Source organism: Chiloscyllium plagiosum, unplaced genomic scaffold, assembly GCF_037043375.1.
Source record: "Chiloscyllium plagiosum isolate Xiang-an unplaced genomic scaffold, Cpla_swu_hap1 HiC_scaffold_12, whole genome shotgun sequence".
NCBI classification, from domain to species: Eukaryota; Metazoa; Chordata; class Chondrichthyes; order Orectolobiformes; family Hemiscylliidae; genus Chiloscyllium; species Chiloscyllium plagiosum.
This window is the reverse complement of record NW_028270150.1, coordinates 44,130,214-44,157,849: the sequence shown is the minus strand read 5'-3', so window position 1 is coordinate 44,157,849 and position 27,636 is coordinate 44,130,214. Positions and strand designations below refer to the sequence as shown.

Below are 27,636 nucleotides of genomic sequence, written 5' to 3'. Positions count from 1 at the left end.
CAAGTCCTTCTCCAAATGCATGGCTTCAACACTACCTTTCCCTCCACCTATCTTTGTGTCATTTGCAAACTCAGCAACAATGCCCTTGGTTCCTTTGTCCAGATTGTTAATGTGTAACATAAATAGTTATGGTCTCAACACAGACCCCTGCTCAACAGTGTGTTCTTGGAGCTGCAGTTATCTAGTGGCGAATATTCTTTCACATTCGGAACTCATGCATGCAAATGGTGGACAGACATTGGGAGACAGGAGGTGAGTTGCATGGGGAATTCCCTTCTGGGAGAATTCTATGCTTCTAACCTGTTCTTTGTGATTGGACTAGTTCAGTGTCTAGTCAATGATAATTTCCAGGATGTTAATTATGAGTGATTCAGTGATGGAAATGCCATTCAATGTCAAGAGGTGGTGCCTAGAGTCTCTATTTTTAAGAAACGGTCATTGCTTGATACTTGTATGGCACAAATATTATTTGCCACATAACAATCGAAGCCTGGAATTTAAACAAGCTTTGGGGCACATGGACACAAAATGCTTCAGTGTTCGAACTGTGTCAAATGGTGAAAGTTATACAATTAACAGTGAACATCCCCACTTCAAACTTGTGATAGAGGGAAGCTCATTGGTAAAATAGCTGAAGGGGGTTGGGCCTCAGACACTACCTAGAGATATTCCTGTCAAGATGTTCTGGAGCTGAGATGATTGACCGTCAACTACCATATTCATCTTTCTTTGTGCTGGCTTTGATTCCAGCCTATAAACAACAGTAATTATATCTCAAAAATAATCAATTGTTTATAATCACTTTGGAGCATCCTGATTTGTGAAATGTGCGATATGAAGGCAAGCATTTTATCCTTTTGCTATACCTGTTTTCCTTTTTCTCTTTTCTTCCTTTTCCTTGTTTTATCTCCTCCATTTCTCTTTTACACCATCATCTCTCTTTGGTCATCCTCTTACAGCATTCCCTTCCGTATCCATTTCCTTCTTCATATTACAGAGGAGGTGGTGGTGGATGTCTTGAAATGCATAAAGGTGGATACATCTCCAGGACCTGATCAGGTGTACCCTAGAACTCTGTGGGAAACTAGGGAAGTGATTGTTGGGCCCCTTGCTGAGATATTTGTATCATCAATAATCACAGTTGAGGCGCTGAAAGACTGGAGGTAGGCTAACGTGGTGCCACTATTTAAGAAAGGTGATGAGGAAAAGCCAGGGAACTATAGACCATTGAGCCTGATGTCAGTGGTGGGCAAGTTGTTGGAGGGAATCCTGAGAGACAGGATGTACATGTATTTGGAAAGGCAAGGACTGATTAGGGATAGTCAGCTTGGTTTTGTGCATGGGAAATCATGTCTCACAAACTTGATTAAGTGTTTTGAAGACATAACAAAGAAAATTGATGAGGGCAGAGCGGTAGATGAGATCTATATGGACTTCAGTAAGGCGGTCGACAAGGTTCCTCATGGAAGACTGGTTAGCAAGTTTAGATCTCATGGAATACAGGGAGACTTTGCCATTTGGATACAGAACTGGCTCGGAGATATAAGACAGAGGATGGTGGTGGAGGATTGCTTTTCAGACTAGAGGCCTGGGACCAGTGTTGTGCCACAAGAATCAGTGCATTCATCATTTATATAAATGACTTGGATGTGAACATTGGAGTTATAGTTAGTAAGTTTGCAGTTGACATCAAAATTGGAGGTGTAGTGGACAGCAAAGAAGGTTACCTCAGTGTGCAACGGGATCTTGATCAGATGAGCCAATGGGCTAAGGAGTGGCAGAGGGGTTTAATTTAGATAAATGTAAGGTGCTGCATTTTGAATAAGCAGATCAGAGCAGGACTTATACACTTAGTGGTAAAGTCCTGGGAAGTGTTGCTGAACAAAGAGACCTTGGACTGCAGATTCATAGTTCCTTGAAGGTAGAGTCACAGGTAGATAGAATAGTGAAGAAGGTGTTTGGTATGCTTTCCTTTATTGGTCAGAGCATTAGGTATAGGAGTTGGGAGGTCATTGGTTGGGCCACTTTTGGAAAGTTGTGTGCAATTTTGGTCTCCTTCCTATTGGAAGGATGTTGTGAAACTTGAAAGGATTCAGAAAAGATTTACAAGCATGTTGACAGGGTTGGAGGATTTGAGTTATAGGGAAAGGCTGAATTGGCTGGGCCTGTTTACCCTGGAGCATCAGAGGCTGAGGGATGACCTTTAGAGATATCATGAGGGGCATGGATAGGATAAGTAGACAAGGTATTTTCCCTGTGGTGGAGGAGTCAAGAACTAGAGGGCATAGGTTTAAGGTGAGAGGGGAAAGATATAAAAGGGAACTAAGGGGCAACAGTTTCACACTGAGGGTAGTCTTGTATGGAATGAGCTGCCAGAGGAAGTGGTGGAGGCTGGATGGGTATATGAATAAGGAAGGGTTTAGAGGGATATGGGCCAAGTGTTGGAAAATGGGACTTGATTAGTTTAGGATATCTGGCATGGACGAGTTAGACCGAAGGATGTGTTTCTGTGCTGTACATCACTCCACTCATATCCTTCCTCAGCTACTTTAACATAAGAAGGTTGAATTGCAAATGTGAATGAGATCTTTCAGTCATACACTAGACACTCAGGAAAGATATGCTGGCTTTGAGAAGAGGAGACATAAATTCACAAGCACTATTCTCTGGTTTAAAGGGTTAAATGATGAGGACAAATTGTATAAATCTTATTACTTAAAAATAAGTTTTGGGCCCTGACATTGGGCCTCAGATCTCACTGTCAAATTGTTTGCAATACTCTCCACTGTATTGGTGGGCCATGGCAGCTCTGAGATAGCATGAAGTAGTGTTGATGGACAGAGAGAGGTCAAGAGTGAGCATATGGCAACACATGACATTGAGTATGAATCACAGGATGCAGCAAGAACAGTTATCTGAGGAACCTTATACGTCATGGGCATTCCTGCAATCCTGAGCAGATTCAAAACACGTAGGATAAAACTTCAGTTGGAAACCACATGCAGTGAGTCTGAGCTGGAGGCAGTAACTGAGGAATGAGATATGGCTGTGGAAGCAAGTTTTGGCAAACACTGTCAAACATGAAAGATTAGAATGAGCTGATGGTGGATAAATCACCTGGGTCAGATGGACTACACCCCAGGGTTCTAAAGGAGATAGCTGAAGAGATAGTGAAGGCATTAGTGGTAATCTTTCAGGAATCACTAGAGTCAGGAAGGGTCCCAGAGGACTGGAAATTCACTAATGTGACACCCCCATTTAAAAAGGAAGTAAGGCAAAAGACGGAAAACTACATGCTGATTCGCCTAACTTTGGGTGTGGGTAAGATTTTGGAGTCCATTGTGAAGGGTGAGATTTCTGAATACTTGGAGGTATATGGTAAAATAGGGCAAAATCAGCATGGTTTCATCAAGGGGCAGTCATGCCTGATAAATCTGGTATAATTCTTTGAGGAGGTAAAGAGCTGTTTAGGCATGAAGATCTAATGGGTACTATCCATCTGGACTTCAAGAAGGCCTTTGTCAAGGTGCTACAGGGTAGGCTGCTCAGTAAGATATGGGCCCATGGTGTTAGAGGTAAGGTGCTGGCATGGGTAGAAGATTATCTGTCTGGCAAAAAGCAAAGATGAAATGTGGAGATGAAATGTTCTTTCTCTGGATGGTAGCCAGTGACAAGTGGTGTTCTGCAAGGCTCAGTGTTGGGATCACAACTTTTCAGTTTATACACTTAATAATCTAGATGAAGGAATTAAGGGCATTCTGGCTAAGTTTGCAGATAATATAAAGATAGGTAGAGGGACATGAGTATTGAGGAAACGGGGAGGCTGCAGAAGGATTTGGAGATTGGGAGAGTGGGAAAAGAAGTGGCAGATGGAATACAATGTGGGAAAGTGTGAGGTCATGCACTTTGGTAAGATGAATAGAAGCATGGACTATTTTCTAAATGGGGAGAAAATTCAGAAGTCTCTCTAAAGGTACCTTTTACATATTAAACATCTGCATAGTAAAAAGAAAGAAGATGACCCCGGTAGATCTTCAGCCGGAAGAAGACAGATACTGCAGATGACAGCTGTTGTATGGTTTTGAAATTAAGTTGATGTAATTTTAAGTGTTTTGTTGAAACATTATATTGTTATAATGTTGGAGGCAGGTAATAAGCAGTTAAGAGAAAGGGGAGCTTAGAGTTGTGAATAGTTGTTTAATGTTCACTATGAGAGTTTAAGAATAAATCGACATTATTTTCTTTGGGTAGTGGAACTTGGGAGTTCTCTGTCACTCATACTTAACAGGTAACAAGGCGAGATGAGCTATTCTGGGTGCTTGGTTTAATTAACAGAAGGATTCACCACCGTGTCGTAACACTTTGCTACAGCTGCAAACTGCAGTTCTCTCTCTCTCTCAGAATCATCTTTTAATGTTCCTTCCTTCTGGATTGGAGAACATGTGAGACTATCTGTTTTCTGAATTTGGCTTTTGCCAATGGTGTATTTACAGGATGTTTCTATATTGGAATGGCTAATTAATAATAGTTACTGTATCTATAGTTCTGTTAGGTTTTTCAATAGAATTAAATTATTCCAATTCCTTCCTTCCTTATAGCTATAGTGGATGAATAAAGTGTGTTTAAATCCAATTGCTTGAAATATTGCTTTAAATCCAATAGTTTGAACTAATTGAACTGCATCTGGAACACAACACCTTATATTTACCTTTAAAATAAGAAAGTGTTAATCTCCACCCTATCTTCTGAATAGTTTGAAGTGGTTTGGTCTGGTCAATAATAACTTCTACTACTTTATTCCTCTTTTTATAATCAATGTAGTTTTGCAATACTGTAGCATATTGGCAAATATTTAATGATGTTTAAATTAATAAGACTTTAAGTAAATCCAGTTCCTATCAGAGTGTATCCTACAAGCTGTTTTAAACTCAATGCTATTGTCTAGAGATTCACTATGATGGGTATCTGTTCTAATTTCTCTATTTAAGGGTGAAGAGGAAAGATATCTAGCTATCATTTATCTGCAGAAATTAATAAGAGGAAGGACTGTTCAGAATATGGTAAGTCTTCTATGGAGTCTTTATAGATTGAAATAAACATGAACTAAATTTATCAATTCATGCAGCATTGTGTACTTTGAGGAAGTGAACTTTGTAAACTGAGGTAAGAGCACAGCAGATCTGTGTGCCATGTTATTACCTCTGTCACTGAAATGAGTGGAGGTAACATTTTCCTATCTCATTATCTTTAACTGTAAATAACATATCTCAAAAAAATGAAGAAATGGATGGATTTTAATAAAACTTGGTACACAGGTAAAATGTGGCCCAAGGAAAAGTGGTTAGTTTTTGGCAAAGGGTTTATACAGATCGGGAGCCAGATCCTAGATTCCGTTTTTAAATGATCCACTTGCTAATATTAGGAAATAGGGCCAGTTGACTTTATCTTTTAGAATGTTACGTGTTGTTTGATTTAGAATGTCATTGTTTTAGAATGTTTAGGATTTTCTCAGCTGCTGTTAACAGCTGTCAAATCTGAGTAGAATTTACAGAGCAGGTTGTTGGTTGTAGGTTGCCCTGCCTGTAGCTTCCTCAGTGAAATGGCAACACTGGATTGTTTTTAGATTTTTTGATTACAGAATATCAACATAGGCAGGGAAATCCTCCACAAACAGCTGTGTAATTTAAAAAACATTAAATTAACAGAACATGGCAGGGCCATGTGCTCTACTTAGTGCCTTAGTTACTTAAACAAAAGCAAGAGGATTTTCAGTTCTGAAGTTGGGTAAAGCTATGCTATGCAGCAGTAAAACATTGCATAATGGGTGTGAAGAGCGTCCAACTTATTTCACTTAAATTCTATTTCTGACAATGGTATCAATGCTGAAAGTTTTGCTGGTCTGCACAGTTCGGCTGTTCCAGCCATCCAATATGTTGACATGTGATAGTCGGGGCTAAGTCAAAAGAAGTATTAGTAATGTAGTCCATAATCTCGTAGATGTTTGAAGGCAAAGAGAAGCGTATAGAGCTGATTCAGGAACTCCGCACCACCCATGCACTCCAAGAGGACAAACAACTTCTGAAGCAAGCAGAAATGCAGGCTATATTGGCCTTGCAATATGAACGAAATCTACAGCAGCAAAAGGTAACTCAAACAGATTTGTAATATTTATAATATTTAGTGTAAATAAATTCTATTGGGACATTGATATGCTTTCTTTTTCATCATTAGGTGACCAACCACAAAGATATAAATAATGGTCATGTAATATGAATGGCTTATTGATTTATTTGGTGCATATATTTATGAAATCTGTTAAATGATGTTGAAAATAATAAAGACTACACATTAGGCTAAATAATATTTTAAATTATTATAATTTTGTGGTCTATTGTGGACCCTTTATGGTTATGGTTTGACCACAGATATCTGAAATGCACCAGTTGCATTCAGGACAAACCAATTTGGTAAGAGAGACACGAAATGGCACAGTATTTGCAAATGCAAAGTGCCTAATCCTGTTTTAGGTGTGCACTCTATATACACTCTATATTTAGGTGTGCCAATATCAATATGTACACTTCCTATGTAGAATACAAATGCAAACACCATTCACAAGTTGGGTGGCTTTGATTTCGATGTTAAGTGTGTAGAATAAATGCTTCATTATTGAATTCCCAGGTTATTCTATTTCAGGTGCTTCTGTTATAAATTATCAAGTACATTTGTGTGTATACATAATTCTTATGAGCAATTCATACAATGCTCATTTAAAATTGATATTTAAACAAGAAAAACAAGGGTCAGAGTCAGTTAAATTCTGTTAGCATAGATTATTAATCTGTACTGTTAATTGCTTTTGTAACAGACTTATATTAATTTATTACAATTATTATGAATGCTTTTTTTCTTGCTACAGCTTTCTACAATGGAAGATTATCTCTCACATGTCGAAGGTCATGTACTCGCAGACATGTTTGACTTCCTGAATAAGGAGCTGCTGCGGCTGCAAGAGGAACGACGCATCCATGCAATTGTTATGTTGGCTGAGCGCCGCCGTCGGATCAGAGAGGCAGAAGAAAGTGGTTTACGTCAAGTAGAGGAAAGACGCAGAAGGGAAGAAGATGAAATTTTCAAACAGGTCAGGCACATGTAATATACAACTTTATTCCAACAAAGTAATTATTAATGTCATTTTGAATTTTTATTTTTAGATTATCAATTAACATTATTATATGTACTGTCTACATGCCCAAGGCTTACCTGTAAAATCAATTAGAAAACATCTCATCTGAGAGTTGAATAACAGTGCCTTTAAATCACAAGAGTAGGTGGTGATCTCTTGTGCAGTCTGTTCAGCTATAAGTAATTGCCACTATCATTTTTAGGGGTGCACAGTTCCAAGTTTCAATCCAACAGTCAAATCAGTTAGAACTGCTGACTAACATCACAATCTAAGCTTTCCTTCTGATGATTCAGGCAGATGCATTCTAGCACTCATCTCAACATAGAACAACACTCCAGAAGTATTGTTTGGGACATTTGCTGACCTTAAGGCTTCCACAGCAGAATGCTACACATTCTAGTTCCCAAGCCCAAAAGTTTAATGTCAATCTTCATGGTCAAAATGTGAGAATTCTATCAGGAAATTTTGAATATAACCTTTCACTCATTTGTTTTTGCCAAGTTATGGCATTTGATTCAAGTGATTTTCTGATATCTTTATCTGGAGCAGGTTATTAAAGTACACCAGACCACAGTGGACTCATATTTAGAGGATATCTTATTGAAGTCTGTGCAAGATACAGCAGAGGATCAAGCACGCCAAGAAATCCGTAAAATGGCTGATGAAATCAATGATATTGCCTATAAACTTGAACAGCAGTATGTAGCTATTTATTACTTGTTTAGTTCGTTAAAATTCAGCTGTGTATTGTATTATGATGAAAAGACAAACTGAAAAGTTAGATCAGAAAATTGTTCACCTTTTTCTACTGCATTCATACTTTTAAAATCTGTATGCTCATGTAAATCCCTCTTTAATTTAATCATTTAGGATTTGGTTCATATAATTTTTTTTATTTCATATTTCTCTGCATTGAACTTGGTTAGCATTGCTGCCTCACAGCTCCAGGGACCGATGTTCGGTTCTAGCCTTAGGTGACTATCTGTGTGGAGGTTGCACCTTCTTTCTGTATCTGCGTGGGTTTTCTCCCACAGTCCAAAGATGTGCAGGTTGGGTGGATTGGCTATGCTAAATTGCCCCAGTGTCCAAGAATGTGTAAATTAGATGGTTTAGCCATTGTAAATGTGAGATTACGGGGGGTTAAGGTTGGAGGCTGGATCTGGGTGGGATGCTGTTTGGATGGTTGGTGATGACTCAATGGGCCAAATGGCCTCTTTCCACACTCTAGGGATTATGTGATGTGCTCAATCCTGCCTACTCCCAGCTTGCTTATTCTGCGTGCTGCTTTTTAGCAAAAGAAAGTGAATTGTTGTTGGCTGTCTTTGAATTGAGCACTAGAGTTAGCTCCCTTACATAACAGTGGGTGGAAAACTATAAAATGTTGCAAATATTCTAGCTTTGGCCTAGCAGGAGCTCAACACATGGAGGTTAATGACTACATTCTCCTTCACAGCCACTGGCCATGTGATTTTCACCTTCTTCGGGTGGCACTGTGGGTCTGAATTTTATTATCGTAGTGATCTATTCTGCTTAACAGAAATCTGGTCTTATTTTTTCATTAGCCGAACTGAATTACAAGCGGAAGAGATTGTTTCAGAATTGGTCCATGGCTTTCTAATTCCAGAAGCACACAAAATAATAATGAGGGAAAGAGGTAAGAAATGTTCAATTGTGTAGATTGAGACTGAGAAAGTTAGCCTGAATGCCCACAGGCTTCTGTGGCAAGTATTCCAAACATTTGCAACTATCTGACTAAAATAATTTCTCCTCATCTTGGACCTAAGTGGCATCCTCCTTATGTTTAAATTGCATGTCCTGGGTTTAGATTCTAAAATAATGTGAAACAACTTACAACTTCATTGGACAGTCCTGAATTGGTAGTGGAGGCAGTGAATTCTCAACCTTGAACCTGCCACTGTCCCTGAATGTATAGTCCAGTTATATTTTTGTTGAATGCTCCCACTGTTGTAGCTGTGCTGGAACAATCTAGCTAGGGGTGTAGCTACTTCTGGAGTTCAAGTCTTCAGCATTGGTTGTATTATTGCAGGAAGAGGCAGAGAGATATTATCTACTCCACACTTCTGGCTGAGTGGTTGCAAATGCTTCAGGCTTGTACCATCCATTTCAGTGTTGGGCAACCCCCCCCCCCATAATTGAAGGTGAGGATATTTGTGGAGCCTCTTTTTGCTATTACTTATATAATTGTCCATCATTATTCTGAACTTTGAGCTGATCCATTGGTAGGGCTTTTTCTGATCCATTGGTCAGCTCTTTCTGTTACATAGTATTTCTGTTTTTGATGTGTAAGTAATCCTATGTTGTACCTTCACTAGGTTGACCCTTCATTTTCAGGTATGACCAAGGCTACTACTGACATATCCTCCTGCACCCTTCTTTGATGAGGGTTGATACCTTAGCATACCCTTTACTTAACCATTACCATCATATCTCGCCATAAGGCTACAGATTGTGGTTGAATACAATTTTGCTGCTGTCGATGGCCCTGAGAACTTCATGGTTTGCTCAGCTTTGAGCTGCAATGTGTGTTATGAATCCACTGAGCATATGGTAATGCCACGCAATACAACATCATAGGGGAGATGCTTGGCATAAAGATTACAGGGATGAGTCACAAGGGGCTGGGGAGCAACAAGGTCAGTGGGGCTGGCAAGGTAATCTTCTGAAAGGATATTGATTAGTAAGCTGAGAAAGATTTTAGTTCAAAGGAACATCAGGACAGAAAATTGGGAATGATGGGAGACTTGAGGTTCCATTAACAAGGGGCTCTTTGGAGAGGTTGGTAGAAATTGAGAGAAAGTAGTAGGAGTACCAATGGAGGATATGTGTCGAAAGAAATCAGTCCAAAGGTGGAGTTTGTCTCCTGCAGGGACTACAGGTGATCTGAGGGATATACTCCTGCTCTTCCTGGTTCATGAGCTGTACTGTTTAAAATTTTTCCTGAGATATTTTGCACTTTTACTTGTCACATCATATACCTGTTTATTTTTGAAAATCATTCAGTTTGGATTTATTAACAAAAGGATTTTTGAATTCGATAGCTTGCCTCCTATCTTCCTGTTTGGTTTAAGATCCAAGAATCCTACATTGTGATTTTGAGAGTGAGACCATTTTATAATGCATGCAATTTATTTTCTTTATTTCAATATCATTAGGAAACTATTATCATTCCTAAATATTTTTCTTTATATCGTTGCTGATGGTCCCAGTAAAATTAATGAGAATTGACTGAAAATGAAACACTAGAATGTGTTTTTATTTTAGTATTGTGTACTACTTACTTATGTCATTGGATGGCTTTTATAAGAGATTAGCAGGTAAAATTATAAGCAGCTGCTTTCTTTGTAAAGGATCAGCAATCATAAATGCCCTTGGAAGTGGACAGTTTTCCCAATGCAGTAAACTTAAAAAAAAATCTCAATTACATCCAGTTATCAAGGAAGGTTTTTGCCATTTCATAAATATGTTACATGCTGCTTTAGAATTTCAAACAAGAATAATTGATCTTTTCATCCAACAGTAAAGCACTTTCAAAGTAGGCATCTCCTTGTTGCCCACCGCATTATTCATAATGAGGCTGAATATATCATGACCAATGCAGCTCCAGCTGTATCATCATCCAGCAGTGCTGCAACAGACATCCTGAACCAAGTACTGACCGAAGTTGAAAAAGAGATGATGAAGGAGACACAAGGATCTTAAGTGAGGTACAATGAAGTTTTAAATCTGCATCTGAGATGAGGAAAGGGGAATAGGGTGTAATTTTCACTTGTGGTATGACAAGTAGCTTATAGAATTGGTTTTTGTTTTACTAAAGCATAATATTGCAGATGCTGAAAATCTGAAACAGAAACAGAAAATTCAGAAAAAACATGATTGTCAGGACTGGCACCACCTGTAGAGAGAGAGAGAGAGCACACTCATGGCAATTAGCACGAGTCAGGAAATTTCCCAGCTTGTCACTGCTGCCTTGCAAGATGACTGTGAATGGTGCAACCTTCATTCAGGGTGGGAGCGACTATGTGTTAGAGTGGTATATCTAATCTGCATCCAGGGCAGCACATATTGAGGTGGGCATTTAAAAAGACCCACTTAGGATCCTCTGCTCAGGTGGTGGGAGGTGGCAGGGGTCAACAAAAATGAATTTCTATAGCATTAAAGGGGTTTATCTAATGCGTCCATGTTTACGTTTTCAAATCTCTTCCTTTTTACATTGCTATAGAAACCATTCCAATATTTTGTTGTCTCTTACTTACTCATTCTGTTTTAATTTATTAATTTCTTGGTCATCCTTTGAATTCTAAAATCTTCCTACTCTCGCACCTACTGTACATGTTTCACTTGCTGGTCTATATAATAACTCTTCCTGAAGTGTTCACTATTGCTTACCTACTACTGCACCTTTTAATGGAGTTGTCAATTTACCTCAGCTAATTCGATCCTTATATTTACATTGTTTGCTTGGTTCAGATTGAAGACTTAGTATCTGATTTAACTAAATCATTATCAGACTCATTAAATTCTGTTTAAGAGGGCAGATAACCCACAGCTCCAGGCTAATTCTCTGGGCCCATGGTTTCAAATCCCATCACAGCAGATGGTGAAATTTAAATTCAACAATGAAAAAAAGTCTGGAATTAAAAACTGAACTAATCATGTAACCATAGCTGCCTGGTGTTAAAAATTCATTTGGTTCATTAATGCCTTTTAGAGAAGGAAATTTGTTGTTCATATCTGAACTGGCTCATGTGTGACTTCAACCCCACAACAATGTGGTTAACTCTTAACTGCCTCTGGGCAGTTTGGGATAGGTGATAAATGCTGGCCTCACCAGCATAACCCATGACATTTCCATGAACGAGTTTAAAGAAAATACTCATCCCTGGATGGATAAAGATGCTCCTTTATTAGATACTTAATTTATTATTTTATTTTTCATTGTACAATATTAGATAAAATAGCCCGTTTAATAATTCACTCCTTCACATATTGATATAGAACATTAGAAACGTTTTATATACCTATTCCATAAGTTTTTCCCCTTCACATTATTAATACAAATTTGGTTTGAGAAAATTTTTCTTGATTAAAGTTCCCATGAATATTTCCCTTGTTACATGGACCTCTAATTCCCTGATTTAAATTCTGGCCAACATTGCAATTCCTTTTACGGGCAAGTAATCATCAGTATTTCATTCACTTTGTTGTTTCTTGGTGCCACACAAATTGATTTTACATATTGATTGCTGAGATATGGTCATTTCAACAAATTACAATGATGGTAATGTTTTCCAGGGTTTGAACATCATGAGATATTTAGTTCCCAACCTTGCTGGCAGTGCAGCCACATCAAATGTGTATTAGTTCAATGCCAATAATTCTCCTTTTTTAATTTGTCTATTTTGTTATACTATTTAGTGTATTCAGATTCAGTGCCTTTAAAGTTTTAAAGTTTTTTTCCTGTTTCTTTGCCCTTAATGTCACCTTAGTCACTGGTACATTTTTACCTTTGTCAAGCTTTCTGTCCTTCCTGACCAACTCTGCTATATTTAATTTTCCCTAAATTGTTCCTGTATTCTATAATCTTGATATTCCTTTTGCTGCTTTTGAATTTTCATTTTCCTGAATTGTCCCACCGCTTGCCACTTCATCATTTACGGGCGGCACGGTGGCACAGTGGTTAGCACTGCTGCCTCGCAGCGCCAGAGACCCGGGTTCAATTCCCGACTCAGGCGACTAACTGTGTGGAGTTTGCACGTTCTCCCCGTGTCTGCGTGGGTTTCCTCCGGGTGCTCCGGTTTCCTCCCACAGTCCAAAGATGTGCAGGTTAGGTGAATTGGCCATACTAAATTGCCCGTAGTGTTAGGTAAGGGGTAAATGTAGGGGTATGGGTGGGTTTCGCTTCGGCGGGTCGGTGTGGACTTGTTGGGCCGAAGGGCCTGTTTCCACATTGTAATCTAATCTAATCTAATCATTGGCTAAAAGCTCATAAAGTTTCAGAAACATGTACTCATAAGCAAGAACCTATCCTCTGCAGGAAAAAGGAACATGTCCAGGCATTGTCTTTTTTTCAAAATTAAACCAGTGTGTGGCACATTATTTTCTTGCCACATTTTTCAATGAAAAACCTCAACCAGAGTTGACTTGTCAAACTATCACTATTGTTTTTTCATGCAGTATAAATTGTTGTTCATTTGAAAGTTGATGTTCTTGCGCTTATCATGATGAAAGCAAGACAAAATGCTTCAATCACATGCCTTGTTTTTTCAATAACACCAAAATTCAAGAGGGAGTTCCATAATCCTACAAAAAAACATTTATGGTGTTATTTGAGCTTTCAATTTAGATTTACAATTTCATAACTCCTAATAAAAAGGAACACAGTTTTCAACTGATTTTAAAGGAAAGCATAATTTTTTAAAAAAAGTTTTAAATATTAGATATCATTGCTACATATTTGCAGCTGAGTTTATTAATGCAAGTGTTGTTTGAGCATTTTAAAATGTTATTGAAACTGTTCTTTTCTTTCAGATATATACTGTGACAATGTTGTTCACTACCGTGAATATTTAAGAAAAAAGGAAGAATCTGAGAAGTGACTATAATAATTTCTTTTTTCTCACATGCACTTTATCACTAATGCGCAATACTTAATTAAGTAGACATAAGTTTCTGATAATTATACTGAATGTGAACAAAAAATAAAGCTAAATGTTTAACTAGCATTGTTGTGCACTTGTTAGATGAGGTGTAACAAACACAGAAGACCACCTATTTTCACCTCTGTAATGCTGCCCAACTTTGCCTTGTCTCAACTCCTCTTCCGTTAAAACTCCTATTCGTACCTTTATTTATCCAAATTGACCACTGTAATACACCCTGGCTGATATTTCAGATTCTATCCTCTGTAAAGTTAATGTTATTCAAAAATGTATAAGTGTTAACCCAGAGCAAGTCTCTTCCACCTACCATGCATATGCTTCCTATATGGGCTCCCTGTTAAGCAGTATCTTTATATTTAAATACTCATTATCATTATACCTTCACACTTCACTTTCTGTTGTTTACATTTTCCCCACAACCCTTTGACTATCCTCAGTTCAATCACTGTATTATACCATATGTTCAGTTGCCCAGACCTTAAATTCTGGAATTCCCTTCATAAATCTCTCCACCTCACTAAGACATTCCTTAAAACTTATTTCTTTGACCACCCTTTTGGTCATCTGACCTATTGAGCAAAAATTAATCAAGTTGAGCCTATTTAATCAAGTGAGGTCATGCATCAGTTTCCTGGTAGCAAAACCACCCATAAATAAGTTGGGTGGCAGATGAGCCTGAAAATGGAATGTCAATTAGTTTCACTAATGAACCAGTTGACACCAGTTAGCACTGCAGTTCCTTGGCATCTCAGATTAGATGAGAGTCACTAGATTTTTCCACACTTCCCAAAGTTACCCAGCAAACCAATCATTCTGTGTGAAATGCCTCTTTATTAAGCACTCCGTGCATGATCAAGGGTCCCCTTGTTTCCAAAACCCTGCTACCCCAGCTCCATTAACCCCAACGTGCCTTCACTCATCATTGGCCTGTTGTTCCTTATTGATTCTGCATAATGCATTACTATAGCTGCTACTATTCCCAGTGGCATGTACAGAAAGGAACTAACTGGATGCCACCTAACTGTTGCTTGGTCTCATGTTTTGTTTTAAAATGCTCTTGTGAAGTATCTTAAAACGATTTATCATGTTATCGCCACTCTATAAATAAAGTCTTTTGTTAATTACCTCAAACCGACTGTGAAGTAGATGCCAGCAAATTGGGGTCTGTCTTATGTAATCACAAGATCACATAAAGATGTGAATAGTTGTTCTTCCATCCAGAGCTACCTTATCCTTACTGCATTGTTACATCTAGATATTTCTTTGTAATTTCTGCATTTGAACCTGTAGAATTCAATTTTATGTTCACTCTCTGCGTCCTAAAGTTATCTTTCACGAGTTTGACTCTGTCTTATTCTTACATGCTATATATCATTAATTATTTCCAAATTACTTATCTCTTCATACTTGATAAAATCATATCTTAGATGCTTTATTACAGGCTAAGAAAGCCAGTATTTCTTGTCTTCACAATATCTCGGATCTGACACCATAGATCAGCCTCATAGTTATTTACTGTACTGCTTCTGTTGCTTGACTGATTCCCTTGTTTCTCAGCAACTAGAACAGGACACATTCCTCAAGGTTGAAACTAGCCAACACACTGCATAACTTGATCATGATTTCTTGTATTCTGTATTTTAGCTATATAGTATAATTCTGAATTCTGTTGGTTTTATTAACTGCTGTTCTGAATTGATTGAACATGCTTAATCAAGCAAGATTCTGAGGAATCTTTCAACTTGTTCTTGGTTATTTCATTGTTATTCATGCATGATGTAATAAAAGCATGCTAGAAATACTCATCAAGTCTTGCAGCATCTGTGGAGACAGAGTTAACTTTTCAGGTCTGTGATCTTTCATAGCCTGCTCGTGCAGATCAGCATTTGGGGGGCAAACAACAGAAGGGAGTTGGCAAGGGCTAAGGATGCCAGTGCCTCTTGAAGAAATATCTCATCAACATAGGCTGCATCCAATAATTACTGAGAATATCAAGGATGACAGCATCCTTCTGCCTTCTCCCCACCCTTGGTTGATGAATTAGGATGCTCCTCCAGGGTCACAAGGGCTGCAAACTGTACTCTGGCTAGAGGACATAAATGTCCATCACCAGGCCTAGCCGCACCACTTCTGACTGGGCTTGTCAAGTCCTAAGAGACAGATCTGTTTGACTGGCTCTGTAGGTGATGAGGGAACCAATAAAAGGAAAAGATACTTGACCTAACCTTCACCAATCTGTCTGCAACAAATTCATCTGGTAGTAGGAAATACCACTGCAGTTCTTTTGGGGACAAAGTCCCATCTTCACTCTGAGGATATCCTCCATTGTGACACTCCCACCGTGCTAAATATGAAAGATTTTGAATAGAGCTACATTGGGCATCCGTGGTCATTAGCAGGAGAATTGTACTCCAATACATCATTGTCTGGCATCTCTCACTCCATCATTACCATAGAGCCCAGGAAATCAGTCCTGGATAATTCAGGAGGGCATTCCAGGAGCAGCACAAAGTATGCATGAAAATGAGTGTCAACCTGGTAAAGCTGCAAAACAAGATTACTTGCATGCCAAACAGAAGATGCATCAAGTGATAGGGCTAAGTGATTCTCCAAAGATAGATCACATCTCAGCTCTGCAATCTTGTTTATAGTTGTGAATCGTGGACAATTAAACAATTCACTGGAGGAGAAGCTCCACAAATACAGAGGAACCTTGACTATCTGAACAAAATGGGCGGGCACTATTTCATATGGATAATTGATTGTTCAGTTAATTGATTCAATGCCTCTCCTCTGGGGCTCGGAATTTCTGAAATTTCCTTTTTCCTTGCTCCCTCCCTGTCTCAGGGTTTGTTTCTGGGCAGACACACGCTTGTGTGTGAGGGACCTGCAACACTGCTGAAGCCTTCCTGCCAACCCCTCCACCTCCAAAACAGTTCAATAGGATTGACAAAGCGAGCACTTGCTAAGCCCGCTCCCCATTCAGGAGACTAGGCAGCAACACCCCATGCGTCCCACCTCTGCCCCCGTGCACACATCAAACCCAGGCCCCAATTTGCCCCCACCCCCGACCGCCCCAGCACCCCCACCTCTGCCTCCCCTGTGTGCACCCATAAACCCGTCTGCCCCCAAACCCATCCACCCATGCTGCCCCATCTGCATCTGCCCCCATCCCTGCTCCCGTCTGTGCTGCCTCCCCCGTCCGCCCATCCAACCCTGCACCCATCCATTCTGTCCCCCTGTCTGCACCACTGCCCCGTCCAACTCATCTGGCCGGCTCCACTGTCCCCCCCTACCCCCTAGGGCAGCCAGACTGGACCTCAACAGTAAGACTGCTGCTTCCTTTTTGGAGGGGGGGGGGTGAGTCTCCAAGAGGTGCGCACACACACTCACAGCCACACACACACAACTTTTTATTGCAACGTTTTGTCAAGTTCCACCTTTGCCCTGTACAGGACAATGTTAGAGAGATTATCTGGGGAAGGAGGGTTCAGGGTACAGAACACCAGGGAAGGTGTTGGGGGCAGAGAGAGAAAGAGAGGGGACAGGCAGTCAGTCATTTGGAGACGGTGCCTGGATTCCCAATGATGTCCAATACTCTTCTCGGCAGCATTTCAGTAAGCCTTTTGTAAACAAAAGGTGCAATGATGTAATGCTTCTATCAGGACCTCAAGATCTCCTTCGGATAATCCAATATTCGGATAATTGATATTCAGATAATCGAGGTTCCTCTGTATCTTCATCTTTAATGATTGGGAGCCCAGCACATTAGTGCAGAAGACAATGCTGAAACATTCACAACAATCTTGAGAGCCAGAATTACTGAGTGAACGATCAATTTTGGCATCTTCCTGTAGTTCCCCCAGCTTGACAAATGCCAGTCTTCAGCTAAGTTGATTCTATTATGGACCAGACCAAACTCTCAAAATATATTAAGAAGCTAGCCTAGACCATAATTTTTTCATATTTCCAAAAGGTGAGTGCAAGACATTCCCTTCCAGATGCAATTTGATTGGTCAGACTACTTGACTTTAAACAAAACATACTATTTTTTACACTACAGTTAAAATTGTCAAAGTAAAAATAATTAGTTTAACTGTAACAATTGAAATGCTTAACAAAATATATATAAACTACTACTAATTAACTGTTCAATATAGCAACATCCCCTTGGCCTGGCCAAACTGGCTATAAACAGGTCCAGGCAGTAGGCTGTGGAGGGGGTCGTTATGGCCGACTGCCTGCTCCTCTTCCGCGGTTATGTCAGAGCCCGGGTGTCCCTGGAGAAGGAGCATGCAGTGTCCACCAACACCCTGGAGATTTTCAGGGAAAGGTGGGCACTGCAGGGAGTGGAGTCTATTATTTCCCCCTTCAACCATTTTGATTTAATCCCGGCCCTCTCCTTCACTATTTGATCATGCAGCATTGCCCTCTGAGAAGGGTGCTGCTTGTCACTGGCCACTTGGGTGTTTCCTTCCTTCCTGGTGGTGAGAATTGAATAAAGATTTGAATAAAGATTTGAAAGTTGCCTCTCATTGTGTCTCACACCTGCACACACACAACATGGATGCTGGGGAAACATATAAGCACTATTGCAGTTAGGCGGCAGTGTGGGGGTAAAAGAGACAAAAAAATATATAACCAGGAAATTTAGAGTATCCTCAGTTTAGGACACTGACTGTGCTGACTGGTGCTACAGTCGGTGTATTACTTTTTTGGGGGGTGGGAGAGGAGAACCTGATTCCTGAACTGGCTGAATTATATAGCCTGTTTGTTAACTGGTAGAAAGAGAAAAAAATAGCAACATCTATCTATCTATTATATATAATATATATTAAGTATTTCATATACATTAAATATATATAATTTTGTTAAACATTCCAGTTGTTATAGTTAAGCCAATTCTTTTATTTTGCAGTGGAATCCCATCCGTGCATTGGCCCCAGGATCCTGCATTTCCCCCGGGAGGCTGTGCCCCACAACCTGAGCCACCTCCATAATTTTTCTTAATGTCCTTTTAGGGAAATAAAAAGATGACCCTTGTACAGACTGCTGCTGCACACCATCCACTCCTCCTCATTCATCCACCACCTATCATGCCTTGGTGTGCCCACTTTCAATCGGATGGTGGAGATCCCCAGGGGAGGGCTCTCTATGCGGGTGTGGAGGGTGTTGCACACAAGTTGCAGTGGTTCACAGACTCCCAACCCAACTGTTTGTTTTGTGGCACTGTGGAGTCCATGGACCATGTATATGTTGTATGTGGGCATTTGCACTTCCTTTTTAGTTACCTGAAGGATCTTTTCTGTTTCTGGTTGCACTTCAGTCCCATGCTCCTGGTCATTGAGCACCCAGTGCAGAGGGCAGCGGACAGGTCAGAGAATCTCCTCGCGGATCTGCTCCTGGGCCGGGCCAGCTGGCCATTAATAGGTCCAGGCAGCAGGTTGTGGAGGGTGGTCATTCTGGCCGACTGCTTTCTCCTGTGTTTATGTTCTGGCCTGGGTGTCCCTGGAGATGGAGTATGGTGTCTATCAATATTCTTTAACCTCTTTAATGAGAGATGGGCACCACAGGTAGTGGAGTGCTTTACTTCCTCCTACAATAATATTGAAAACATGCTCCAGAACTTCCCACACTGCTAGCCAAGCTGTTGCAACTACAACACCAGTATCTACCCAATGCTGTGGAAAACCTCCCAGGCATATCACGTAATTAAATAGACAAGTCTAACCTGGTCAATTACTGCCCCACCAGCCAGTTTTCAATTATCAGTAAAGTTATCGATGAAGTCATTGACAGTGCTATCAAAAAGCACTTGCTCAGTTTGGATTGCATCAGGTCCACTCAGCTCCTGATCTAATAGAGCGTTTAAACGTGGACAAAGGAACTAAATTCCAGAGGTGAGCTGAAAGTGACTGCCTTGACTTCAAGGTAGCATTTTATTGAGTGTGGCATCAAGGAGCCTTAGCAAAACAAGTCAATGGAATTTAGGGGCAAACTCTCTACCTGTTGGAGTCATACCTGGCACAAAGCAAGATGGTTATCTTTGTTGGAGGTCAGTCTTCTCAGCCCTAAGACCGCTCTGGAAGATGTCCTCAGGCTATTGTCTTCGGCCCAAATCATCTTTATCTGCTTCACAAATGCCTTCCCTCCATCATAAGGTCAGAAGTAGGGATGTTCACTGATGGGTGCACAATAGAATTGAGATAGGTGGGCATGATGTGTTGCAGCTGCTATATGTGGGGGCTGATGGATGCCAGTGCAATACATGACCACATTTGCAGCAAGTGGAGGAGCGTTGATTTAGAGTTAATGAGCTGGAGTCTGCAATGCTGATACTGCAACACATCAAGAAGGGAGAAGAGGTTCCAGGACATTGTTTCAAGAGGTAGTCACGCTCCTTGGATCAATTAAACTAAATTTGACTCTATGATAAAAGGATTTAAAACTGCTTCTATGTTCTCCTATGAAATTCCCAAATAAATGCCCATCCTACTAGCATTAGCACTTAAATAGAGAATGAACTTGAAAGGCTAAGCAGATAACTTTAGATACAAAAGTCAAGTCCAAGACAAAACTGGTTGATTCAAAAGCATGAGGGGAGCAGCTCCACGGCTCTCCCCCAAGTTCCAAATACTGGTGACTTTTATATGTAAAATACAGCTCCACACATATAGCATAGTAATTCTGGCTGATGTACTTTATTATTACTTACTTAAAATTTACTTACAGCTCACATCGAGTGTTGATGTCAAAACAAGCAGGCACCATGAGGCATGAATACAGGAAATGAAGTAAAGAACTACAAAAGAAATATTAAAAATAAAATCAGAAATTGCTGGAAAATCTTAGCAACTCTGGCAGCATCTGTGGAGAGAAAGTAGGGTTAACGTTTTGGGTCCAGTGTCCCTTTTAAGGAACTGACTTTAGCTAGGAAAAGATTGTTATGTATTAAAGAGGAGTGGGGAGAGGAGGGAAGAGTAAATGATAGCTACAGATAGAGAGAGATTGAGATGAAAGAAATATTAATACAAGTTTGCAAAAGTGGGCAAAGTCATTGATTAAAGCAATAATGTTAGACAGATTGAAAGCCTAAGCAGACCAGCTCTAACAGAGAAAGAATGCTTGAGATAACTTAGGCTTCAAAAAAGGTGGGAGATCGTTAATTAGAGCCACACAAAAAAAATAGAAATCAAATTTAAATCTCAAGGAGCAATAGTAAATCAGCAAAATCCTTAAAGCAGAAAATTGTATGAAGATCACTGTTTGGGGCTTTAACAAACAAACAAGCTGCAAAAATGGAAATCCTTCAATTTATCTGTGTAGGGCAGGAGTCCACCTTTTGGCTGCAATATATGGAAAATGTGCTAGTCAAGCATAAAGAGCAGAACTGCTGTTGATGTGAAATAAAAGTATTTTAAGCAGGTAAAATATATAAATATATAATCATATTGGGAAGACAAGGCATTGGAAATATTGTCAGCAAGATTTAATTTCAGAGATGGTCCAACAGAACACAGAATCAGATTTGTTGGAAAAAAACAATTTCTGTTATAAATAATATCGTCCAAATTAGATACTAAGTCATAAACTCAAAACAGTTCCATTCTATACACAATTGGGAGTACAGCTAATATAGTTATAGCTTTCCAAGTGGTAAAGGTAATGAAAATCTTTGACAATTATTTTACCTCTCCAGACATTCTTGAAAGAACAAGATTTATTTAAAAAAAAGAGTTCAGTATTCATGGAATCAGCCAATGATTTCATTAATTGTGATCTTTACAATTTAGTGGGGAAATGCAACCATTTCTAACTTCAAGTTAGAATTCATAAGAGACAGAATTGTGGGTGAGCATTTGTATGATCTATTACAGTTCAGAGACAATTTGACCTTAACTAAAGTCATTCAGATATGGAATGTAGCAGAAGTCCGGAAACAAATAATTCATAGCTAAGAGGAGCAGATCAACCTTGGAAGAGATCAACAGATACTTCCAACAACACTAAGGTACAAAAGCACAAATGATACCCGAGAATCTAGTACGGTAATTAGGATAGCACTAGACATTAAAAGACTTGTCAGCATAATGGAACAATGAAGTTTCTTCGGAACAATTATGCCCAAGTATAAAAAAAATCATTTTATCTGTCACACAATAGGTCACATGCACAAAATGTGCAGAAAGGGTCCCTGTGTCAGAAATGGAAGAAATCAAATAGCTACCTACACCTAGATTAATGAGTTTGAACAATCTACAACAGAAGGAAAACTTAAAGTGTTCACATATATGCCCAATTACAAGTTAGACACTAGGGAGAGTCTTAGTGTATTATCAGATAGTGAACCATGATTGTCTATAATTGGCAACAGTATAGCTACATGGTCCAGAAAACATAGCATTTGAGATTAAAGGTATACTACAAGCAACTTTTCAACAAAGGGAACTCCAAATTACAGAAAACCTACATGTATTTCTCAGTCAGTAATCCATTTGAATTGGAAGACATCTTTCTGAAATGGTAGAAGGAATTAAACTGTATGAAGTTGAAGATTTCATTGACTCTATTGACTCATGGCAGAACCCATTGAGATTAACGATGGCAACATTAGTCACGTGTTTCATATTGTCAACAAGATAGATAATTGTGATTATACTGGATTGGCACAAATGCTTTCCACTGATATTGACACTGAGGAGCACTCAGACTAAAAGATCCAGCAGGTTTGTAAGGAAGAACAAAAAATGAGATAGTCACTGAACAGCCCTATCCCACTTGAGCCAATTGACAAAACTATAATTGAGGTACATCAGAATGCAACACAGCTCCATGAACACCTATGACAGTATCTAACATCAGACTGGAATCTGAGTTGACTTGGAAGAAGCAAGTTCAGGCAGAATTTTTGACTTCTTTATCTTCCTAGAAAGAATCCTCAACAACTGTGATAGAAATGATGCCAAGTCAGAACAATCCTGAAATCACAGAAGTGTGGAATGAAACATGTTAGTTTAACCAATAATGCAAATCATAGTAGGGGAATGAGAGAATCCAAATCCAAACAACATCAGTCAAAGTAAAATGTTTATCTGATTCATCACAAAGCTACAGGTAGATGGAGAATAAAAAAAATCTGCTGTCAATGATTAAAGATATGGAGTGATCTAGAATCCCATCCTAAAGTTCTGGGAACATAGGTTTGAATCCTAGCATGGCAGATGAAATTTGAATTCAATAAAAGGTCTGGAATAAAAAGCTAGCCTAATGGTGATCATATAACTAGTGTCGATTGTTGTAAAATCCATCTGGTTCACTAGTGTAACCTTTAGGGAAAGAAAGCTGCTGTCCATATTCATTTTGCCTGATGTGTAACTCCAGACCCACAATAATTTGATTGACTCTCAACTGCCCTCTGGACATTTAGTGATGGGCATTAAGTGCTGTTGCCAGGGATGCCTACATCCCATGAACAAATAATAAAAAAAAACAACTTCATAGAAGCCAATGAGAAGGGATGACAAATATCCAATAATGCAAGATATTACATGGAGGAAATTGCTTGTTTAAAGGGAAGATATCTTCTGTGATGGATACCCAAAACATTAAAGGAACGTAAAGATGTCAGACTGTTGTTATGCCTCACTGGGGTAGTACACTGCAAATCATCCCTGCTATTCCTTGAGTCATTACAATAATTAAACATTTTATCAAAGTGCCTAACATCCACACACATACTTGGTGTGATGGCAGAAGGAAACAAATTGGGGAAACAGTTCAATGGCTCTGGTCCATGGTTTCACTTTTCTCCAGGTTCTTTCACTACTTCGCAGGAACCACAGGTGATTGGTCCATTAACCTCAAAGTCTCTTAGTCGCTGCTTAGAGACCACAGCTTACAATAACTGATGAGGGAAAATAAAGTGACTTTCTTCAGGTTTTAGGTATTTCACTGGAGAGAAAATACACCAACAGTCCAAAAGCTTCTGCCAGTATCCTTCACATTCATCAGCTACTCAGGAGTCAGGTCGTCGTTGTCAGGATGATAGCCTTTGACAGCCACAGTTGGCTAAAACTCCACAAACCAATTGTTAAAGTAGAAATATGAGATGGCCCAGGGAATCCCTTATGGACTCAGACCTGCTAGCCTCCCTCTTGGTTCGTCCCAGAGATCGTACTCTTTGGAAGTCTGGAATAAAAAAAACTCCTACAGACAGATTAGTTTAATTTTAGTCATCCCCTTTATTTACTAATAGCATCACAGTTACAACATAACACTGATACCTATAAGCCAAACTAACTAGGTTCTAATAACCTAGGAGAGTAGGGTACCAGCTCTTCACGTACCCCAGCAGGCTACTCCGATGTACTGATACAAAGTGGCTTCCTTTATACAAAGTTTACAAAAACATTGCATGTTCTTAATTAGACAGATAACAGTGAAAGACAATAATTTGTAAGGAAGAAAAGTTGATTGACAGGTCTGTGTACGCTTGACCTGTGTACACTGCTACAGGCCCTCAGCCATTCATCAGGTAGGAAAAACTTACCCAGCCGACTTAGGCACCTGCTAGCGAGAGAAACTCCTATCAGAAAGAGGTACCAGTTGGAGTTAGTTGGAGAGTTCGTAAGATAACCTTGCATAGCTCACACGTCAGATACATTTTTTTTATATTTCAAAATATACTTTATTCATAGAAATAAATCTTTGGTACTTGTACAATTTGTCATGTTGTTCATAGATATATACATTGCATGTCTCAACATTACAAAGAACAGATTGAATTACTCGAATTTACAGTTATCCTATTTACAGTTCCCTTTATTAACCATCCAGTCTCTTATTATTTAGCTGTGGCTTCAGCAGAACCCACCTGCTGAGTGGGTGCCCTGTTATACTATAGCAAATGAACCTTTTTTAATCCCAGTTTATGGGGTTACCGTTGTCCATTTGACTGTCCTGTCTCTGGGGAAGCTGTCTGCATCCCCATGGTGAACACGAACTGCTGGACCCTCGCTGGGCTGAGGTAGCTATCCAGGCTCTCACTGTGGTCATTTACCTGCTCTGGAGTCAGTGAGCCAAGGCAAGGGTCCGCACCGTCCAGTTCTGTGTCTGACAATGGGACTGTCAGAGGATCGCAGCTCTCAGTTGTCTGTAGTTGTGGGGCAGTGGGTACCCCCTGGTTCTCACTGGGTGGAGGGTGGACTTCGGGGGGTCCGTTGTTTCCTGGTTGGGAGGAAATGCCCTCCTCTTTATCTACGGCGCTCTGTCTCTTCTGGTGGTGATGACATTCTGTGTGCCCGTCTTCCCCATCCGAAGAGCTGGCCATCCCTCCCTTGTGCAGCTGTCTTTTCCCCCTTTGCTGGGAGGCTTTGGGGGCCTGGCCGGATTTTCTCTTCCTGTTTTTAACAGGTATCCACTCCTCTGTCTGCTCGATTACCTTCTCCTCCATTGCTTCCATCTGCCCAGCGAGAGCTACGATCAGCTGCTGTGTCTCTCCGCTGGTTGCCACCTCCTCCACTCCGGCCTGTTCTTCTTTCTGGGTGCCACCAGACTCTGTTTCCCTGCTGTCTGGGTGCACATTACTGGTCTTTGGGGGTCCACGGCTCACATTGCCACCTCCAGCCATCTGTGCGTAAGTGGGGCCCCCCCCCGTCTTGGGCAGGTCTTGTACAAAATGGCTTCTTAGCAAGGAGGGCAAAGTTTTGATCATAAAATGGCTTCCTGACACATTGTGCCAGAATCTCTTCAATGTTAGGCTTAGAATAATTTCTAAAGGTAGGAGCAGACTCCTGCTTTTTAAGCACTGAATCATTAATGCTGATATGTTATCATAAGGTTGTATTTAAACTGACTCATTAGTTTTTGAATTAAACATGCTTTCTTTTCAGGGTTGTGATTCAAATTCAAATAAGATACAAGATCTGATTCGTTAGAATTGACAGTGGGGCAGTCTGCAAGGTCTGTAGAGTGGTCTGCAAGAACAGCAAGTAAGTTAAAGCTTCATTAATATTACCTTTTAGAGTTTGTATTTAATAACCAGTAATGGCTACTCAATATCATCATAAAGTCCCAACATGCAATTAAATTAAATCCATAGCAGATAAGCACTAAGAGTTAATTTTCTATTGGCTCTCTGTAGTATCCTTTTGAACTCTCAAGTCAAGTTCTTGTAACAGCAAAAATGCTTTTCTCTTTGTGTCTGCCCCGCTTGCAAGGGGTAATAAGAATCCATTATAATTGACAGAATCTGACCGTTAATTACAAGGTTTTTGATACTACCGAGTTTCGTTTCAGGGTCAGAATCAAACACGGTCATTAATTTCACAAGGGAACGGCCGTGAATATTATCACTTAGTGTCCTGTTTATACAGATTCGCTGGTGCTAAGGCAAATGTTCTTAAATCACCTTAGGGCATCCTGTTGTTATCACTTGGCGAGCACAGATGTCCCTATCTTCTGAATTCCTTGAGATCCCCCCTTTTCCTGAGCCTTTCTGCCTGTCTATTTTCTAGTGCAGCAAATGTGTTCTATAATTCAGCATTACATTTTAGTATAAATGTTAAAAGACAAGTTTTAAGGCTATAAACTGTCTCACAATCAGCAACCTGTTGCTGGCAGAATCCCATTTTGTACGCATCGCCTGATGCTGGCCTACAAACAGCTTTCCCCACTGTTTGCAATATAACTTACATGGGAATGGTCATATAGTTCCAAGTCACACAGTTCCAGTGTGTAGCTAGGAAGGGATCTTACAGGTGGTGGTACTCCCATGTACCTGCTACCTTAGTACCTTCCAAACTTGCAACTTCTGCCATGTAAAAGGACAAAGAAGATTTGTTGAGTTGTTACAGTGTGACTTGTCAATGGTAAAACACCGATCATACATCTGACTAGGCACAAATGGCTGAGGAAGTGAATGTTGAAGGTTTTAGATAGTGTGCCTAGCAAATTGGCATGGATAGTGCACTCACCCAGACAATTGGAAAGTATTCTATTGCACTCCTGACTTGTGCCTTCAGGAGGCGAGTTATTTGCTACAAGATTCCAAGCCTCTGAAGTGCTCTTGTAGCCATGGTATATACACGGGTAGTCCACCTCAGTTTCCACTCAATGGTAATCCTTAGAACCATGATAGTGGATGATTGAGTGTAGGCTGATATGGTCGCATTTGACGGATTAGATTTGTCCTAATTTTTATGCACTGAATATCCCTGGGCAAATTTTCGCATCACTAGAGATGCAGTGTGGTGACTGCAGTGGAACTTCTGTAGGGGTGCAGCAAGTTCTAGAGAACATCTTCAGTACTGTTGCTGGCATATTGTCAGGGCTATCATTTTTGCAGAGCCCAGTGCCTTCAGCTGTTTCTCGATATGATGTGGAGTGAATTGAATTCACTGAAGACTGGCATGTGATACTGAGGACCTCTGGAAGAGGCAGAGTTGGATCATCCAATTGTTGCAAATGCTTCAGCCTCATCCTGTTGCAACTCTAACGTATTGTTAATCTGTCCACCACCATTCATGACTGGATTTGGGAGGATTGTAAAGCTTAGATCCTATCCATACCTTATGGGATTACTTATCTCCATCACTTGCTGCTTACACTGTTGATATACAAGCAGTCTTGCACCAAGTTTTACAAGAGTGGTCAAATAAATCTCAAATATTTTCATAACACTGGTCAATATAATGCTCAATTCACCTTTGCTAAACAGCATTAACTCAAAAAACAAGATTTGAACTTGCCAAAAGACTTAACAATTAAAAA

The 27,636-nt window shown here is 39.9% G+C and overlaps 1 protein-coding gene and 1 long non-coding RNA gene across 3 annotated transcripts in view; one reads left to right on the top strand and one right to left on the bottom strand.

Moving 5' to 3' along the window:
* Window positions 1–15,663, top strand: part of cfap91 (cilia and flagella associated protein 91) — a 111,959-nt gene extending 96,296 nt beyond the window's left edge. For both annotated transcript variants that reach the window (XM_043701005.2, XM_087992732.1), the window contains 7 exons: window positions 4,989–5,060; window positions 5,998–6,144; window positions 6,920–7,141; window positions 7,736–7,884; window positions 8,749–8,840; window positions 10,725–10,911; window positions 13,736–15,663. In XM_043701005.2, the coding sequence (XP_043556940.1) occupies window positions 4,989–5,060; window positions 5,998–6,144; window positions 6,920–7,141; window positions 7,736–7,884; window positions 8,749–8,840; window positions 10,725–10,906 (864 nt within the window). In that variant the 3' untranslated portion in view covers window positions 10,907–10,911; window positions 13,736–15,663. The remainder of the gene's footprint in view (window positions 1–4,988; window positions 5,061–5,997; window positions 6,145–6,919; window positions 7,142–7,735; window positions 7,885–8,748; window positions 8,841–10,724; window positions 10,912–13,735) is intronic.
* The window catches only part of LOC122555229 (uncharacterized), a 32,048-nt gene continuing 16,525 nt past the window's right edge, over window positions 12,114–27,636 (bottom strand). Inside the window, exons 2-3 of the long non-coding RNA XR_015758848.1 lie at window positions 20,597–20,668; window positions 12,114–13,507 (exon numbers count right to left, since the gene is read on the bottom strand). This is a non-coding gene — a long non-coding RNA (uncharacterized LOC122555229). The remainder of the gene's footprint in view (window positions 13,508–20,596; window positions 20,669–27,636) is intronic.